The sequence below is a fragment of the Balearica regulorum genome, chromosome 9 (assembly GCF_011004875.1).
Source record: "Balearica regulorum gibbericeps isolate bBalReg1 chromosome 9, bBalReg1.pri, whole genome shotgun sequence".
In the NCBI taxonomy this organism is placed as follows: domain Eukaryota; kingdom Metazoa; phylum Chordata; class Aves; order Gruiformes; family Gruidae; genus Balearica; species Balearica regulorum.
In genome coordinates, this window is record NC_046192.1 from 17,471,095 (window position 1) to 17,487,780 (window position 16,686).

At 60.4% G+C, this 16,686-nt stretch overlaps 1 protein-coding gene across 5 annotated transcripts; it reads left to right on the forward strand.

The window, feature by feature from the left end:
• The first annotated feature begins 594 nt into the window (after positions 1 to 594).
• Positions 595 to 16,380, forward strand: MUC4 (mucin 4, cell surface associated). Of its 5 annotated transcripts, XM_075761292.1 has the most exons (30): positions 615 to 688; positions 1,128 to 1,337; positions 1,433 to 1,554; positions 1,733 to 6,058; positions 6,393 to 6,532; positions 6,760 to 6,924; positions 7,006 to 7,161; positions 7,306 to 7,436; positions 7,666 to 7,754; positions 8,067 to 8,243; positions 8,345 to 8,488; positions 8,599 to 8,718; positions 8,931 to 9,133; positions 9,850 to 9,928; positions 10,089 to 10,259; positions 10,450 to 10,551; positions 10,755 to 10,991; positions 11,306 to 11,440; positions 11,544 to 11,722; positions 11,849 to 12,008; positions 12,105 to 12,203; positions 12,810 to 12,992; positions 13,085 to 13,158; positions 13,483 to 13,547; positions 13,847 to 14,046; positions 14,243 to 14,411; positions 14,498 to 14,671; positions 15,512 to 15,549; positions 15,634 to 15,731; positions 15,959 to 16,380. In XM_075761292.1, exons 4-30 carry the CDS (start codon positions 1,753 to 1,755, stop codon positions 16,013 to 16,015), a joined length of 7,851 nt encoding a protein of 2,616 aa, XP_075617407.1. In that variant the 5' UTR covers positions 615 to 688; positions 1,128 to 1,337; positions 1,433 to 1,554; positions 1,733 to 1,752; the 3' UTR covers positions 16,016 to 16,380. The 5 variants fall into 5 exon arrangements, with proteins under 5 accessions (XP_075617403.1, XP_075617404.1, XP_075617408.1 ...); XM_075761288.1 differs by having other exon boundaries at positions 595 to 688; positions 1,433 to 6,058; positions 13,082 to 13,158; XM_075761289.1 differs by having other exon boundaries at positions 595 to 688; positions 1,433 to 6,058.
• The last annotated feature ends 306 nt before the right edge of the window (positions 16,381 to 16,686 follow it).

The following is a 16,686-nucleotide window of genomic DNA, read 5'->3' on the forward strand; positions in this document are numbered from 1 at the left end:
TCCCCAGCGTGGCCTGCGTGGGTGTTTGCCGCGATGGCACAGATAACCCCTGCACGCAGGTCCCCGGCGGCGGTGCCGGGAGGGGGCCGAGGCGGCAGCAGGAGGCTGCTCCTTCCTTCTTCCTCCTTGGCAGCAAGCCCACCCCTGCCAGGGGTTATCAGCCGTGCGGCCGAGCGTGGCAGGGACCCGGCAGCAAACGGGGGAGTGGGTGAGGGGTGCAGAGCCCAGGGCTGACCCACCCCTCCCAGAGGTGCTGGGGACCCCTGTCCCCACTTGCCATCCCAGGGCCTTTGGGCCAGGTGACTTTGCAGCCCATCGGGTGCTCCCCAGGGGTTTGGGACCCCAACCTTGGGGTGTCAATCATGGGGTCACCCTGGGAAGTACCTTAAAACCTCCCATGGCAAAATAGGTGTCCCCCAGCATCAGCGGGTCCCTAGAACTGGGACGTGGCCATCTCCATGGCGGGCTGTGAGGCCGTGGAGCTGTCAGTGCCCCAGGCAGAGCATGTGGTTCCCTTGTTCCCCCCCTCCTCCCCCCCGCCCAGGGGAGTGCTCACTGACGGAGCCACCCCATTGCGTCGTTCCCCTGGGACAGGGAGAGCTGCAGCCCGGGTCGTTGCTGCCAAGGACCATGGGTTGCCGGGGCCAGTGGCCACTCTGGGTGCTGTGGGGACTCTGGGTGCTACCAGGTAAGTGCTGGGGTCAGTCACACCGCTGCTGGTCTGACCGGGTGACCAATACCATCTGGATGATGGGTGATGGGTGACGGGCTGTAAACGACTCTCCAGCTGCTTGAACACTGCAAGTTCAAGCCCAAGTGCCTGGCCAGGGTTTGCCCCCATCTGTCTACTGATGCCACAGCCTCGGCATGGTTCCCCGACCGAGGCATCAGAAGTGGGGGGTGGTTTGTGGGTCAAACGGGGACTCTCACCCACAGGGATAGGATAGGTGTCTGTCTTGCTCTCAGCGTTGGTCCGGCTGTGTGTGCTGGGGTAGAGACCAGCCCTGACTGTGATGTGTGGCCTGGGGGCACCTTCCTTCTGCAGCAGGGAGGAGGGATGGGGGTGATGGAGACCCTAGGCTGGTTTTTTTCCCTGTCCTGCCCTCACCAACTTGTTCTGCTGCCAGCACAAGCCAGGGATTTGGCGGACGAGCCCCTTGCCCCCACACCGGTCCCGCCAGAGCCGAGCAGCGTCTCCTCCACGGCCAACAGCACCAGCACTGAGCTGCCTCCGGATCTGGGCACATGCCAGGTGTTCTCCACCACCGCAGCCACCCGACCGGAGCACCCCTCTCCCACCAGCAGCACCACCACCTCCGCAGGCAGCCACGGCTCAGGTAAGGGCAGCAGGCAGCTAGCCGCGGGCAGGTCCCTGCCTGCTGGGGCTGCAGTGGGCTTGATCCAGCTGGGGCCGCCTCGTCCCACCCTGCAGGCAGCCTGGTGCCACAGGTGACGGCAACAGTGCTGGTCCCAGCCAGGAGCAGCGGTGAGCAGGGGGGGCTTTCCAGTGCAGTAGCTCTCCCCAAGGATCCGGCAACACGAGACAACCCCCAGGTAGGGGCAGGGTCTGGGGTCTCCTTGCCAGGTGCTGCCAGCCACGTGACCACTGTCCCTCTGGCTACCACCACTACTCGGCATGAGCAGCTTCCATCCCTTGCGCCAGCGGGACCCATGGTGGGTATTGCCACAGGCAGTGGCGGTGCTAGGCCAGCCATAGTCACATCATTCCCAGCTCCAGGTGTCCCTGCTGTAATGGGGACAAGCAAACCACCATCAAACAGCAGCACCGCTCCCGAGCAGGCTGTGGAAGTGTCCCGAGTGGCTCCAGACAGCATTCCTGGAGAGCCGGTCCTGGGAACAACTGTCCCTTTGCAAGAGGGGACTGCAGCCAAGCCACCCATGGGTCCTGCCAGTGCACCAAGAGGTGCCCCCCCAGCACCAGGCAGAGGTCTGTCCCCACCAGTAGCAGATGTCCCAGCTGCTCAAACAGTGCCAGAGACAAAAGCATCTTTCTCAGTCACTGGCAAATTGACTGATGCCAATGAGTTGGTGCAGCTGGGTGATGCTGTCACTGCGGAGGGGACGCCAGGGACAGAGTGGACCACAGTGCCGTCGCTCCCCCAGGATGAGCACAGCACAGGGACGTCACTCCTCAGCATCAGCAAGAGCTCTGCTGAGCCACATGCAACCGCCATGCTTTCATCCCAGGAGGTCATGCCAGAGCTGGATGAGGCCACCTTACCTCCAGCCACAGCAGCCAGCATCTCTCAGGACGCAGGCAGCCCCATGAAGCCAGCAGCAGCCTCAGCCAGCCCTGCAGCTGGCGTCCCCAGAGCTCCCCCCCACGCAGCCACAGGAGCCAGGATGGTGGCCCCACTGTCTGCAGACCCCCCAAGCACACTCTCAGCAAAGGTCACTTTTTCTTCTGCCACCATTGGCATCGGTGAAGCTACAGAGCCAGGGACACGTGCCTTATCCAACACTGGCCACAATACTTCGCAGGACCCCCCTGTGCCCCCCTCTCAACTGCCTCCAGTCCTTTCCCCCCAGCTCCCCGATGGTGCTGTACCGGGTGCAGGAGAGATGCTTCCCCCCAGCCACAGCACGGTCCCCAGCACAGCAAGAGATGGGCTGCTGGGAGCCAGCACTGTCACCCACCCCCAGGCCACCACACTAGCTCCAGGCACACCAGCTATGGCAATGGATGTCACCGCTGCAGAGCACATCCCCACGACGTCATTCCCAGCTCTGGGAAGCACCGGCACTGAGCTGGTGTCTGTCAGGAGCGAGCCCAGCGACAGAGCCACAGCAGGCATTGCTTCCATGGAGACCAAGGCCACCCCAGTGGGGCTCAGCATGGGGCTGTCCCCCCCCACAGCTCCTGACAGCCCTGGTGGTTCCCCTCTGGGGTCCTTTGTGCACTCCACGGGGTCTCTGCTCCCCCAGACCCCCTCAGCACACCCTGGGGCCACCATGGCAGAGGCAGCTGCAGAGAGATCCCCTCCAGCCAGACCCAGTGTGGCCACATCCTTGTCCCTCATGGGTGCTGGTGGAGCAAAGGCAGATGGGGCCCCTCGAGTCACTGCTGCACCAAGATCTTCCCTCGGTGGGCATGGCATCGGGACTGGGACAGACACCCATCCATCCTCCCTCATCAGCCATGCTCCAGTTAGTGAAGCAGGGATGGGAACAGCGTTGGCAGCCATAGTGCGGTGGGACACTGGTGCCACCCTGGCTGCACCTGATGCATCTCCTGGCCGCAGTCAGCCTGGTCCCACTGTGGGCTCAGCACCCCTGGGAACTGATGTCACCCCTGGACCCACATCAGCCCCACCACTCCAGGCTGGGCCCCAGCGTGGGGCAGCTCCAGGGGTAGAGACATGGTCACCCAGCACTGCACCAGGTACGGGCACAGCTGTGCCAGGCACCCCAGGGGTATCCAGAGCAACCACTGCCCCTGTGGCATTGCAAGCAGGCGTTCCCCCTCTCCCGGAAGGCAATCCTACTGCGGGGATGTCTCTGGGGGTGTCCCCATCCAGCATCCCCCCAGAGGTGGCAACAGGCATGTCACTGCTGACCCTGGCTACCCAACAGCCAGCAATGGGTACTTCAGGTGACCCCCACCCTGATGGCAGCACTGCAGGGCAAGTGATAGGGACAGTGGAGGACCCAGGTGCCAGTGCAGCTCCTGTCCTGGGGACTGGTACAGCGGAGTCAGCTCCCAGCCACGTGATCGTCACCGCCAGACCATCAGCAGAGCCTCCCACCCAAGGTACGGATGCTTCCAGGACCCGGCTCCTGGTGGATCTGTCTCTCCTGCCTCCCAGGGACAGTCATTCAGCCCCATCAGCCGTGTCTGACCCCAGCTCAGCACCGGTCGTGGCCAGCCCCCTCCCCAACGCCACCAACACAACACCCCAGCCAGGGACACTGCTGCTTCCCAAAAACGCAGCCACAGAGGGTGGTGGAGGCGGGTCCCCACTGGCAGAAGATGGCAGCACCACGCTGGCAGCTCCAGGCTCAACCCTGGTTGAAAACACATGGGAAGGTGCCACGACAGGTACCCCACACAGTGACAACACTGCTCCAGGGACAGCCTCAACAGTGTCACCCCATGCTACAGCCAGCATCACTGTTTGGCCAAGCGCAGCTGCATCGGACCACAGTTATCGCACTGCTGAGCCTACAGACATGGGCATGGACATGGCTTCTCCCACCACAGGGAACGGGGCTTTGGGGCTGTCCCTGGCAGCACGCTCTGCCCCAGGCAGCAAAAGCTCCATGGCAGTGGCCATTGTGGACACAGTGTCACCCACAGCTCCAGAGCTGGTTACAGCACCTTCCCCTGGTCTCGCTCACAGCAACACTGAGCCAGATGTGAGCATGTCCCCTCCTGTCCCCAGGAACACCCATCCAGCGGTGGTGGCATCCTCCATCGCTGAGGACGAGCCCTCAGGTGGGCTCTCCTCACTGACTCTTGGCCACACACATGCATGGGAGACTACAGCCGCGTCCTGGTCAGGTGTCAGGGGTTCCACCACCTGGGCAGACACCACCCCCTCGGAGAGTGGTGCTGAGGGTGCAGCACCCCCAGCCACCATCAGCAGCACCCATGTGCCTGTCTCCAACACTGCTGGCACAAGCCCAGCCACCGTGCCAGCCACCAGCGTGTCCCCCAGCAACACCATCCTGCCAGCCACCTTGGCCAGTGGGGAGACCTTCGTGGAGACTGAGACCACCGCAGCCATGCCATCTGCCTCGGCAAAGGCCACCAGCACCAGCAGTGCCCTGTCCCCTGCTGTCACACACGACGAGGCAGGTGGAGGCAGGCAACCTGTCCTATCCCCAGCAGCACGTACCCCCTCCATGGAGACAACCACCAGGTCCTGGGATGTCCTTGGTCCCAGCTCTGCCACCATGGTGCCTGATTCACCCCTGCCCAGCCCACAGAGCCCAGCGGAGGAGCCAGCAACAGCCCCCTTGTCCACACTCGGTGTTGGTGTGACTGGGAAGCCAGCAGCTGGATGGACCCCCACTGAGCTGGCAACAGGCGCCACTTCTCTCACAGCTGCCACCAGCCATGCTGTGGGACAGGCAGTGAGCGTGTCACCTCTCGGAACCCAGATGTTCCTGGGGGCACCTGCCTGGGGGGACAAAACAGCCATCACTGCAGGCAGCACTGCAACCATCACTGCAGGCAGCACCGTGGCCATCACTGCAGGCAGCACCGCAGCCATCACTGCAGGCAGCACCGCGGCCATCACTGCAGGCAGCACCGCAACCATCACTGCAGGCAGCACTGCGACCATCACTGCAGGCAGCACCAGGGCCATCACTGCAGGCAGCACTGCAACCATCACTGCAGGCAGCACTGCGGCCATCACTGCAGGCAGCACCGCGACCATCACTGCAGGCAGCACCAGGGCCATCACTGCAGGCAGCACCAGGGCCATCACTGCAGGCAGCACTGCAACCATCACTGCAGGCAACACCGCGACCATCACTGCAGGCAGCACCACGGCCATCACTGCAGGCAGCACCACGGCCATCACTGCAGGCAGCACCGCAGCCATCGCTCCAGGCAGCACCGCGACCATCACTGCAGGCAGCACCACGGCCATCACTGCAGGCAGCACCGCAGCCATCGCTCCAGGCAGCACCGCGACCATCACTGCAGGCAGCACCACAGGCATCACTGCAGGCAACACCGCGACCATCACTGCAGGCAGCACCGCGGCCATCACTGCAGGCAGCACCTCAGCCATCACGGCAGGCAGCACCAGGGCCATCACTGCAGGCAGCACCGCAGCCATCACTGCAGGCAGCACCATGGCCATTGCACCCACAGCCCCAGTGAGCCTGGCCAAGATGGTGGGAGGTCTCCCGGCCCCAGGCACTGCAGCACTGAGCCCACCAGCCACCACCAGTCCTGCCACCACCCTAGCTCCTGCATTTGGGACACAAAGGGGACCAGCCACAGCACCAGGGACATCTGCCCACACCACTGCTGGCCACAGAAATCCTGCCCCTGAGCCACAATTCACCCATAGGCCTATCAGTAAGTAGATTTTCTTCTTCCCAAAGCAAAGAGCAGGAAGGGGTTGTCAGCTGCCCAAGCACTGTGATGGCTGAGGGTACAGCCTGGCCCGGGGTGACTTTTCTGCATTGCATGTTGGGCTGCCAAATTCATGGGGAAAGGTGAAACAGGCCATTTGAGAGCATCCTATTCCAAGTTAAAAAATGGGTTACAAGCCATCAGAGCACTGGTCCAGCCAGGAGGAGCGTAGACACAGCATCTCCGTGGCAAGGCAGTGAGCTTGCCCCGGCTGCAGGAAGGATAGAGCAGACATTAATGTTTTTCACCATTTTTATTAATCTCCTGCCCGTGTCAGTGCCAGCGGCCTCGCTCTACCCTTTCAGCATGGAGGGAGGGGACCAAGAGTGCATACAGAGGACGGTGGATTTTAACTCTCCCCTGTTCAAGCCAGAGATCGGGTTCCCCTTCGGGAAGTCACTGCGGGATGTTCTCTACGTGAGTGTGTGTGTCCCCCCCCCAAGCATATAAGGGATGTGCAGCCTCTTTGGTAGAAAAAAAAACCCCAAACATGGAAATGGAGCAAAAACCAAATTTCATCTGAATGTTGGGGGGTTTTTGCAATTTGAATGGCATGTTTCTACTGTCCCATGGAGGCTAAAAGCCACATGGGCCAGGCAGGAGCTGCCTGCAGTGTTGGCAAATAACAAGTTATTTTTGGTTAGTTCACAGATAATGGACAGATCATTTTCCCACCCACGGACAACTATGTCCCCTCCAACCCCAACCCGCCTCCCACAGGCTTCAGCGGCTGGGAGGGTCTGCCGATGGTGGCTGCCTTTTGGGATGACGCAGATTTCTCCCAGGGCGTAGGCACCACTTGGTACCAGGTCAGGGCCACCAAAGATGTTCTTCTGGTAGACCCCAGCTCCCAGCTCATCTATTAAACACTCTCTCTTGCCAACCGGCAGGAGTACTCTACCCTCAGCTCTACCCGAGACCCCCTTGTCCGTGATGTGGAAGCAAAGATTGAGAAATACCTGAAAACACCCTATGTAGCAAAATGGACCTTGAAGGTGACATGGGAGAAGGCTCCAGCGTACCCATCCCGGCGGGATGACGCTCAGGTGAGCAGTGGGCGACCCAGGTGATGAAGGGGATGGACACCAGCAATGCTGGTCTCCTGTGGCTTCATGTGGGCGTTTCAGGTCTCACTGCCTCAGTCTGCACTGGCTTTGGGGGTGCTAAGGGGGTGCCTTGGGTTTCTCCAGACGAGCACCTACCAGGCGGTCCTCACCACCAATGGCAACCTCTCCTTCGCCCTGCTGCTCTACCAGGATGGAGGGATGCGGTGGGACTACACCAAGCTGGCTGCAGGCAACGTGCTGATCGGCTTCTCCAGGTGCTGCGCACATCTGTGGCTGCATTTTGGGTCAGCAGGGATTTCTCTCAGCACTATGTTGGGAACATCAGAGATGTTATCCCCAGAACCCAGCTCCTACCCCCAGAGCAACCCTGTTCTGTTTAAACCCTCTCTCCTGCACCACAGCAGTTCCCACCCCAACTCCTCTATGGGGAGCAGAGGACGGTTACATTGGGAGAGTGACCCCAAATCTCCTCTCTCCACACAGTGGCGATGGCTATGCCCAAAATAATGAGCTGACTCAAAAGCCACTGGCTGTCAAGTACCGACCTGACGAGCACAGCAGCGCTGGCACCGGTACGGCACCGGGGGAGCCCTCGGGGGGTGTGGGCATGGAGGGACCAGTGTGCTCTGCCCTGCGAGCACGTCCCCAGCACACATCCCTGCGAGGCAATGGGCCAGCGAAGTCACCAGGCCAGGGCTGGCCACCGAGAGCAGAGCACAGGGTGTCCCATGTCCTGCTGTGGTTTGCCACTGCCACGCTGGCTCTAGAGGGAGCCTGGAGACCTCGTGTGAGGTCAATGGCTGGGGACGGTTGGCCCAAGGGATCCACCTTGGCACAAGGCGAGACCCTGGCCAAGCTGTGCTGTTCTCCGGTTGCCCCCCTAGATGTGCGCGGACTGTGGATATACAGGCTGGACAGTCGCTCCCGGGTGAACTACAGGCTGCGGTGCCTGGTGTGGCTGGATGCACAGCCTGCGCCCGCTGCCTGGAACAGCAAGCTGCTGCCATGCCCCTGCTCCCGGCCCCAGGCAGAGCTGGACCCCCGCTATCTCTGGAGCAGAGGTGCTGAACGTGGTCCCCTGGGGCCAGCCACAAGGTCGGGGGGACGATGGTGGGGTCTCCTCCTCCTCTGGGGGTGTCTGTAATCCCCTGCACTGTTTCAGGCCCAGCAGATGCTTCTGTGAGGATGCTGCGCACTGCGGCCCCCAGCCCGACCGGAGCTGGGGTGCGGTGTCTGTACCAAGATGGGAGCTTGCTCGAAGGCTGGCAGGAGAGAGCCTGGAGCCTCCCCATCCACCCCGGGGCTGGTAAGCACACATCACTTCTCCCTTGTCCTAAAACACCCCAAACACCCAGCACTCTGTAGGCGCAACAGGGACCCCAATGTCCCCCACTGCCCAGCCGCCTTCCTCCGCAGACAGGGAGCTGGAAGCATTCGACTGGTGCTGCCGGCGCGTGGGGAAGCCCCTGTTCTGTGCCAGGTTTGCTGAGAAGAGACCGAGGGTCGGCTGTGAGGGATATGTGCCACCCACCCCCGGTGAGCCCCCAGGTCTCTACCTCCTCCGTGCCAGAGTACTGAGTGGGTGGCACAGTGGTATGCGGACCCCATGCATTAACCACACTTTGCAGCATCCCGGTGGGGACTGCTGAGCCCAGCGCAGCACCGGGGACTGCTCTCCTCTGTACAATGACATCAGCGTTTGCTTTTCTTCCTCCTCCCAAAACGGCTCTGTCTCCTTTGAACCCCAGCTGGTGCCTTCGGTGACCCCCACATCACCACCCTGGATGGACTCACCTACACCTTCAATGGGCTTGGGGACTTTGTCCTGCTGCTGGCCAGAGATGCCTGGACCAGCTTTGTGCTACACGGGCGCACAGCCCGGACCAACATGGCCCAGGCCACCAACTTTGTGGCCTTCGCTGCCCGGTACATCTCTGCCACCACTGCAACAGTGAGTAGGATACCTGGGTATCAGTTTGAGCTTCTAACAGGAGAGACCCCTCTGGCAGCTCGGGCATCACCTCTCCATCACCTACAAGTGGCCAGGACCCAAGGAGCATCCCCTCTCCTCTTCCTGCCACCTCCCACCACCCCAACAAAGTGCTAATAGCAGTGTGTTGGACTAAGACTAACGAGACATAGCTCTAACATCTCTTGCAAGCTGGCCAGCAAGGGTCTGGAGCTCTGCAGAAACATTGTCTGCTCCACCCTCTTCAATGCATAGCCTTCACCCCGACCATCGGTCTCCTCCAGACACATTAGCACAAGCGCGTACTCTTCCTTGTTTTGCAGAATTGCTCCCCACACCCCTTTCAGTAAGCAAAATCTCCTGGTGTCACCAGAAGCAGCCACTAAGCAACATCAGAAGGGGTCTCAGAGCCTGGAGCCCACCAACACAGCTCTCCATGCTGTCATGGTCAGCCAAGCAGGGATGGTGGCCTGTGCATGCCCATGTCAGCAGTGACAGGGGTCAGCTTGCTGTCTTCTTCTGTGCAACCATCGAAGCTGCTTTATCATGTATTTTCTGGTGCCAACATGACCCACAGGTCTAATCCTCTCTGCGAGGGCTGGAGTAGGACAGGGTTTAGCTCAAATGTCCCCAGCGTAGGGGGATGGCAGGAAGGGACAAGCAGTGGGGCTGACTGGGACATCTGCCATGATTTGCAGGTAGAGTGGACCTTGGGAAGCCAGGGTGACATCCAAGTCCTTCTGAACAACAAAACCATCCAGTTTTCCTATTCCCAAGGTGAGCAGGACATTAAATGTTAAATGTATCTGGGGGGGGATGAGGAGTGTCCCCATCCCACAGGGGTGGATGGGGAGCACTCCCCTCACCAAACTCAGGGGCATCGTTTCAGACCCCAGCCTTGCATGGACTCTTCCTCTATACTCTCCTTCTCTTGCAGACATGGGTGCCGCAGTATACTACAGCCCTGGTGTTCTGCTGGTCAATGCCTCTTCCATCACGGCCATCTTTGACGGGGCCATCGCTGTCTCCATCTCAGCCACCTCTGGGATCCTCAGTGTGGTCTGCAGCCTGCCCAATCAGTACTGCAACAACACCAAGGGCCTCCTGGGTGAGGAATTCTGGCACCACTGCAGATCAGGGTGCAAAGTCCCCTTCCCACCCTAAAGCAGGCTGGAAGGCACTTGGGGAACATGCTTGTGAGGGCAGGGACCCTGAGTCTAAACTAAACACCAGCCAGCACCAGAGAGGAGGTCAACCCCAGCATGGGGGACTCCAGTTCTCTGGCGATACTCCACCAGGTGTGTGGGACCACGACCCTGCAGATGATTTCCAGATGCCGAATGGTACCAGCATCTCTGTGAACAGCAGTGAGGAGGAGATCTACAGCTATGGGATGACCTGTAAGTCCAGGCTCAGGATCCACCTTGATGATCCCCCTGTTCCTGCACCTTCTGGCCATGCTTTGGCTGGAGACATTTAGATGCCTGAGCAAAAGCGTTACCAGGAAAATCCTTTGGTCTCCTCGCTGCTCTGTAGAAATGAGCCCTAAAATATTACAAACCTTAAAATCCCAAGGCCATACCCATGGTGTGCTCTCTTGCAGGGGCTGTTGGAGAGCACAGGCTGTTTGCTCAGCCTCTGGACTCATCGGTAATGAACTTCACGCCCACCTTCTTGTCTCAGCTGTGGCAGGAGAACAAAAGCCAGTACCAGCTGGCAGCCTCGCAGTGCCACGGCAGCAAGGAGTGCATTTATGATGTGCTGAGCACAGGGGACGTGGCCCTGGGCCTGGCCACCCAGAGCCTCGCAGCTGACTTTCAGCAGAAGAAGGCAGTACTCAGTAAGTGGAGCAGATCCTCACCTCCAGGAGGGCACGGCTTGGGTAACCAGCCAGTGCCCTGCTCCCTCCCTGGGCTCTCTTGCTCCACATGAGGCAGGAGAGAAGTCAACAAGGTCTTGGAGTTGCATTGGTTGGCTGGCTGGTCTGCAAGCCTGGGAGATGCCACCACACTGTGCAACACGAGGGCCTTAGTGGTGGACAGTCATGGCAGCATCTGCCTCAGGTCCCATCCTCACCAGGAGGGACTCAGAGCCCAGGGGTGCCGAGGCCATGTAGCAAACAACCAGCTGTGTGCTGGGCTGCTCTTTCCTCAGACGCTTTCCCTCCCGTCATCACTGGCGACGCATCGCTCACGGCCTTCAGGACAGAAAGGGTCATGAGGCAGTACCGTGCTGTGGGGGAGGGTGCACGCTTTGTCCCCCACCTCTCGCCAGAGCTCAACATATCGGGTAAGGAGGAGAGATGGGGCAGCTGAGTGGGGATGGGGGGACACTGGCCATCCAGTCCTTTTCTTTTGCCACTTCCTCTGACTCCCACCTCTCCTCCCGGCAGAGAGCGGCACCTTGACGTGGGAGCCCCGCGGGACGGGCCCACTCACCATCAGCCTCAAGGCTGTCGGGTCCAACAACCTCTCCGCCCTCCTCCAGCTCCGCTTCACCCTCTGCAGCTGCAGCAGGAGCCAGGAGTGCGACTACAGCAACACTGTCACCCTGGGGCGGTCCTCCCTGCAGGTAGTGTGCCGGAAAGCTCCTCCGGTGCCACACCGTGCCTGTCCCCATGACAGCCGCGCAGGCTGTCTTCTCCGTCCACCTGTCCTCCTCGTGTTCCCTAAGCCAGTGTCACCATCCCCTTCCCAGCTGGCAGCCTGCAGGTGTGAGGGCGGCTACTCGGGTCCCTTCTGCCAGGACCCTCCAGACCCCTGTGCCCAGGGATGCTTCCCCGGCGTGGACTGTGACTCGCACACTGGCTGCGGCCCCTGCCCGTCCGGCCTGACCGGTGACGGGCGGCACTGCTCAGGTGATGAGGGCTCGCCGTGGTCACTGGGAACCCGGGGTGCCTGTGGGACCCCAGCCGAGGTATTTCTCCTGGTGCCATGCTGCATTGCCTCGGCAGATATGGACGAGTGCGCACAGGGGACGCTGTGCCCGGGTAACACCACCTGCACCAACACAGTTGGCAGCTATGCCTGCTCCTGCACAGCCGGCGAGGAGGGTGAGTACAGGCGCCCTGGTGGGCACGGTCCTTGTCCCCATCACCCCCCCAGGCCCCAGTGGAAGAGGGGGCTCCCATGGGACCCAAACTGGCTGGAGAGGAGTGGAGGGGGAGCTGGCCAGGTTCTGCACCCAAGCCCTTGCTGTCCTTAACAGAAGGGACCAGTCCAGCCACCCCTCGTGCTCCCAGGCAGCAGATCTCACTAATCTGCCGGGAAGGGAAACTTCTCCCGTGCAATTTTTCTCTTTAAGAAAAAAAATATTTCTCATCGTATCAAAGTTCAAATGCACATGTGGAGGTTGGGGGGGCTAAAATAAAATCCTGTTTTCGGATGGCTGTGGCGGGGTTGGCATGATGGTTTTTGCTCCTGTTGTAATGCAGCAGGCTGGGATTTCACAAAGGCTAAAGGCTTCAGCTGGGAAGAGGGGGTGCAGGGCTTTTCCTTCAGGATCTGAGTTTGTACTAAAAGTCTTAATGCTTAAAAAAAAAATACAAAAAATTGGGAGAAAGGGATTATAGAGTGGCTGAGGATGGATCAGTGTGCTGGGGCTCTGCCCCTGCAGTCAGCCTTGTGCCTCCACATCATGTGGGCTCCTGGTCCCACAGATAAGGGGCCAGGCTGTGGCTCAGCCTGCAACTCCCGCTCCTGCCCCGAGGGCTACTGCAGCAATGGGGGACACTGCCACCTGCACCCCACCACCTGCACCCCCATCTGCGTCTGCCCCCCAGCTTTCACCGACCAGCACTGCCTGGTGGCGGGGGGGGATTTTCAACCACTGCCCAGCACAGGTGGGTGCCTGTACCCAATAGGGGGTGAACCCCAACCCCGCTTGCCCCAGTCCTGGGATGCCAGAGCCACCGCTGTGGCTTCCCCCCAGCAGATCTTCCCCGGAGAAGCGTCCAGCTGCGGGTCAGAACACTGCAAAATGCCACTGCCGAGGAAGTCAACGGCACCGTATGTCACCAGAGGGGATGGGCTCAGGGAGGGGGACGCACTGGCACACCAGGCAGCATGGCAGCTTGGGGTGCCTGTGCTTCTGTGCACCTCCCTCCCATGGGATCCCTGGGGATCCAGCAGATCCACAGGGCCGGAGGGAGGCAGCGCCAGCCACATGATGCCAGCTGCGGCCGTGGCCATGTGCCAGGTCCCCAGCATGTGAACAAAAGGCCAGAGCAACCCCTGGGGCTCAGCCATGGTGCTTGCATCGCCCTTCAGCCTCTCTCCGTGCTGGGGTTGTCCTGCCTTCCCCTGATGCCCTCCCACTCCCCCCCACCACAGGTCTCAGCCATCCTGGGCTCCCTGGAGGTAAAGGCTTTCCAGAGCAACACCAACATCACCCAGACGTGAGTCGGCTGCAGAGCGGCCCCATGCCCACCCCAGGGAGCTGGTGGGGCAGGGCTGGGCATGGGGCCACAGGGTTTGGGGACAAAAAGGACATTTTCCCTCACCCCCCCCCACCCCAGAGTGTTTTTCCAGCCCTGATGCTGATAAACCCTTGGAGAGACAAGCCCCGTGGCACCTTCCATCTCCTGCCTCATCCCTTCTTTACCACCCCCCAGATGGGGAAACTGAGGTACGGTGAGACTCGGTCATTCTGTGATGCAGCAGCAGCTTCACCAGCAACCCCGTCTTTTCCCTGCAGGACAGACAACAATGGCTTCACCTTCACGGTGGTGTCCGAGTTTGCCTATGACAGCCGCGGCACCGTCATCCGGTTCCTGAATGAGGAGCTGCCAGGGGCCATCACCAGCGCCTTCAACGGGCAACGAGGATGGCGGGAGGCGGGCACACAGCTCCTCTTCCAGCGCCTGCACCGGGACAACATCACCGACCTGGTGAAGCGTGAGTTGGTCCCAGCACCGAGCTGGGAAGCCCGGGAGGAGCACCTCACTGTGCGCCCCGGGGTTCGGGTAACACCTGCGGGGGAAGCAGGTGGGTGGCAGTCCCCACCCCAGGCACGGAGCTGGCTCAGGGAGACCTGGAAAAGCGTCAAGGGATGATGCTGCCATGAGGCTGAACCCATGCCGTTCCTCCCCAGTGTCGGTGGCTGAGCTGAGGCGCTATTTCGCCTGTGGTCTGTACGGCTACAAAGGCTACCGGCTCCACTATGCGGGGACCATCGGCTTTGTCTGCATCTCGCCTTGCAAGATGGGCTACTGCCAGCATGGCGGCCAGTGCCAGCATCTGCTTGAGGGGCCCACGTGCAGGTAGAAGCAGAACTGGGGACAGACAAGGCCACTGGGCATGGCTGCATCTCCCCATGGCATCACTGCTCTTCCCTCTCCATCTGCAGCTGCCTCCCCTTCTCCATCTTCTCCCCTGCCGGTACTCGGTGCGAGCAACTGGCCATCAGCCTCGCCGCCTTCCTCGGCATCTTGCTGGGAGCCCTGGCTCTGCTCTGCCTCCTGCTCACCGTCGCCTGCCTGGCCTTGCACCTCTGCCGCCGGCACTGCCACCAGCACCAGGGGTGAGCCATGGGCTGGACCCACACAGGGGTGGGAGCTGTGGGTGTGTCCGGGAAGGAGATTGGGTGTCAGGAAGAAAAACCGGTGGAAAATCCATCTCTGCAAGATCCACCACTGGTGGTACCCATCTGGCCCAGGCAGAGGGAGCCTGCCCTAGGGAACAGGCTGAGCCGAGTGGTCTTTTAGAATCTTGAAGCCCCTTTCCCAGTCATCTACTGCTCAGGGGTGTGATAACATCAGCGAGTTGGACATTACCTTCCCTTTTCCCCCATGTCAGGGAATATTTGCGTTTCTTCCTCATTTCACCCAGTGCTTGGTTGCAGACGCACTTTCTATCTAATTTTAATTTTAATACCGTCCAAATGATTTCCACTGCAATTTATGTTGCTCTGGAAAGAGTTGATCTGGAGCAAAAAAAAAGGCTGTTGCAGGACTGGACCTTGATCTCCTGCAGAGCAGGCAGTTAGCAGATGGTTGATGAGGTGCAAGGCCGGGTTGGAAGCACCAGCATCTCCTTCTCTCCTCCCCAGCCCTTGGTCCCAGCGTGGCATCCAATGCTTAGGGGAAGCTCAACACCCCAAGCCCCCCCGCGCTGGTTGGAGCTGTGTCCTGCCCCTGCTGCCAGCTCCTTGCTGGGAAAGCGCCCCTGTTCATTTGCATATGTGGCAAGGCGAGGAATTGCATGTGCACAGCAACTGGGGCTTTTCCTCCTCTTGTAGCCTCATCTTGCCCCCACACTCAGTCACTGCTCCCCACTCCCATCTGACCCAGGCACCAGGACCAGGCAGGGGCTCTCCCGGACCCCCTGACATGTCATCCCCTTTCTGCTCCCCCCATGCTAGAGTCAAGGAGACCTTCTGGAGGCCACGACCTTTCCCCTGTGAGTACATCCCTATGAAACCTCCCACCATGGCTCTGCTTCACTCTGGTCATCTTTAAGCTCTGCTCATGTTCCCCGCTCCAGCCCTGATGACAGCAGGAGAGAGGGCAGAGACTTCCTGCTCCCACTCCCTGGAAAGGCATTGGGAACTGCAGCTGCAGGCCATCGACCCCTCAGTCCAGGTCTGCTCAGGGTTTATTGTCCCCATGGGGTGTCAGGGTGGGGGACCATGGGCTGGGAACTGAAGTCCTGGCCCTGTGTCTCAAAGATGCTTGGGAATCATGCCTCGTCCCGCAGCATCACAGATGCTTTGGCTGGCATTGGGATCTATGACTCTGTCTGAGCTTGTCACAAAGACCAGAGCCTGTGCAGCACCAACAGCACAGGGTGACCTGTCCCTCCTTTACAGATAAGGATCCAGAGACCCCACGTCAGGCCCCCGAGCCACCCCCCCCAGCAGCCCTAGCCTGCCACTGGTCCTGCCCCGGCACCTCCGGGCTCATGGAGGAGCCAGATGCTGCTGCCAGCTCCGCTGCCGGCTCTCGGGGTCTCTGGCAATGGTGCCTGTGTGGAGGCAGGGGATGGGCAGCTGCCTTTTGGGGTCTGACCTTTGTGGGAGGATTCATTCTGGAGGAGGTGCTTTTTTTGAATGAAAATCATGGGTTTATGTTGGGTGGCCAAAGTGAGAGGATTTCACCTTCCCCTGAGGACCTGCAGAGGCAACCAGGATAGTACTTGAGTGTGTCTGCACCAGGGTATGCCAGGTGTGGCAACACAATGATTATAACCCCTTAGGAACAAAATAGAATAAACCAAAAATTATGGCATGCTGCTGAGTAAGTTGCCTGTACCCCATGGTGCCCGTGCACCAGCCCTGCTTTCCTGTCACCGAGCTCTTGAGTTCCTGCCTTCTGCTGGTCCCATCCACAGGGCCAAAGAGAAGAGGGATGTAGGGGGTTTTTTGTGGCTCCATCCCCTCATTCCCCCTGCAAAGCTGCAAGTCTCCCTCACTGCTCTCCCCAAGCATGGCTCAGATCGCACAGGTCGGGCTGTGGTTCCTGTAAACACCCTAAACACCCCCTTGCCCCTGCTGAGGGATGATGCTGTGCCCAAGGGAGATGTGTCAGCCCTGGCAGA

What these genes read in the sequence shown, in the direction of transcription:
- MUC4 (XM_075761288.1), top strand. Translation starts at nt 631, where the DNA reads ATGGGTTGCCGGGGCCAGTGGCCACTCTGGGTGCTGTGGGGACTCTGG. An exon ending in CCAGTTTTCCTATTCCCAAG is followed by an intron (nt 9,929 to 10,088) that starts GTGAGCAGGACA and finishes CTTCTCTTGCAG; the next exon opens with ACATGGGTGCCGCAGTATAC. An exon ending in CCATCGACCCCTCAGTCCAG is followed by an intron (nt 15,732 to 15,958) that starts GTCTGCTCAGGG and finishes CCTCCTTTACAG; the next exon opens with ATAAGGATCCAGAGACCCCA.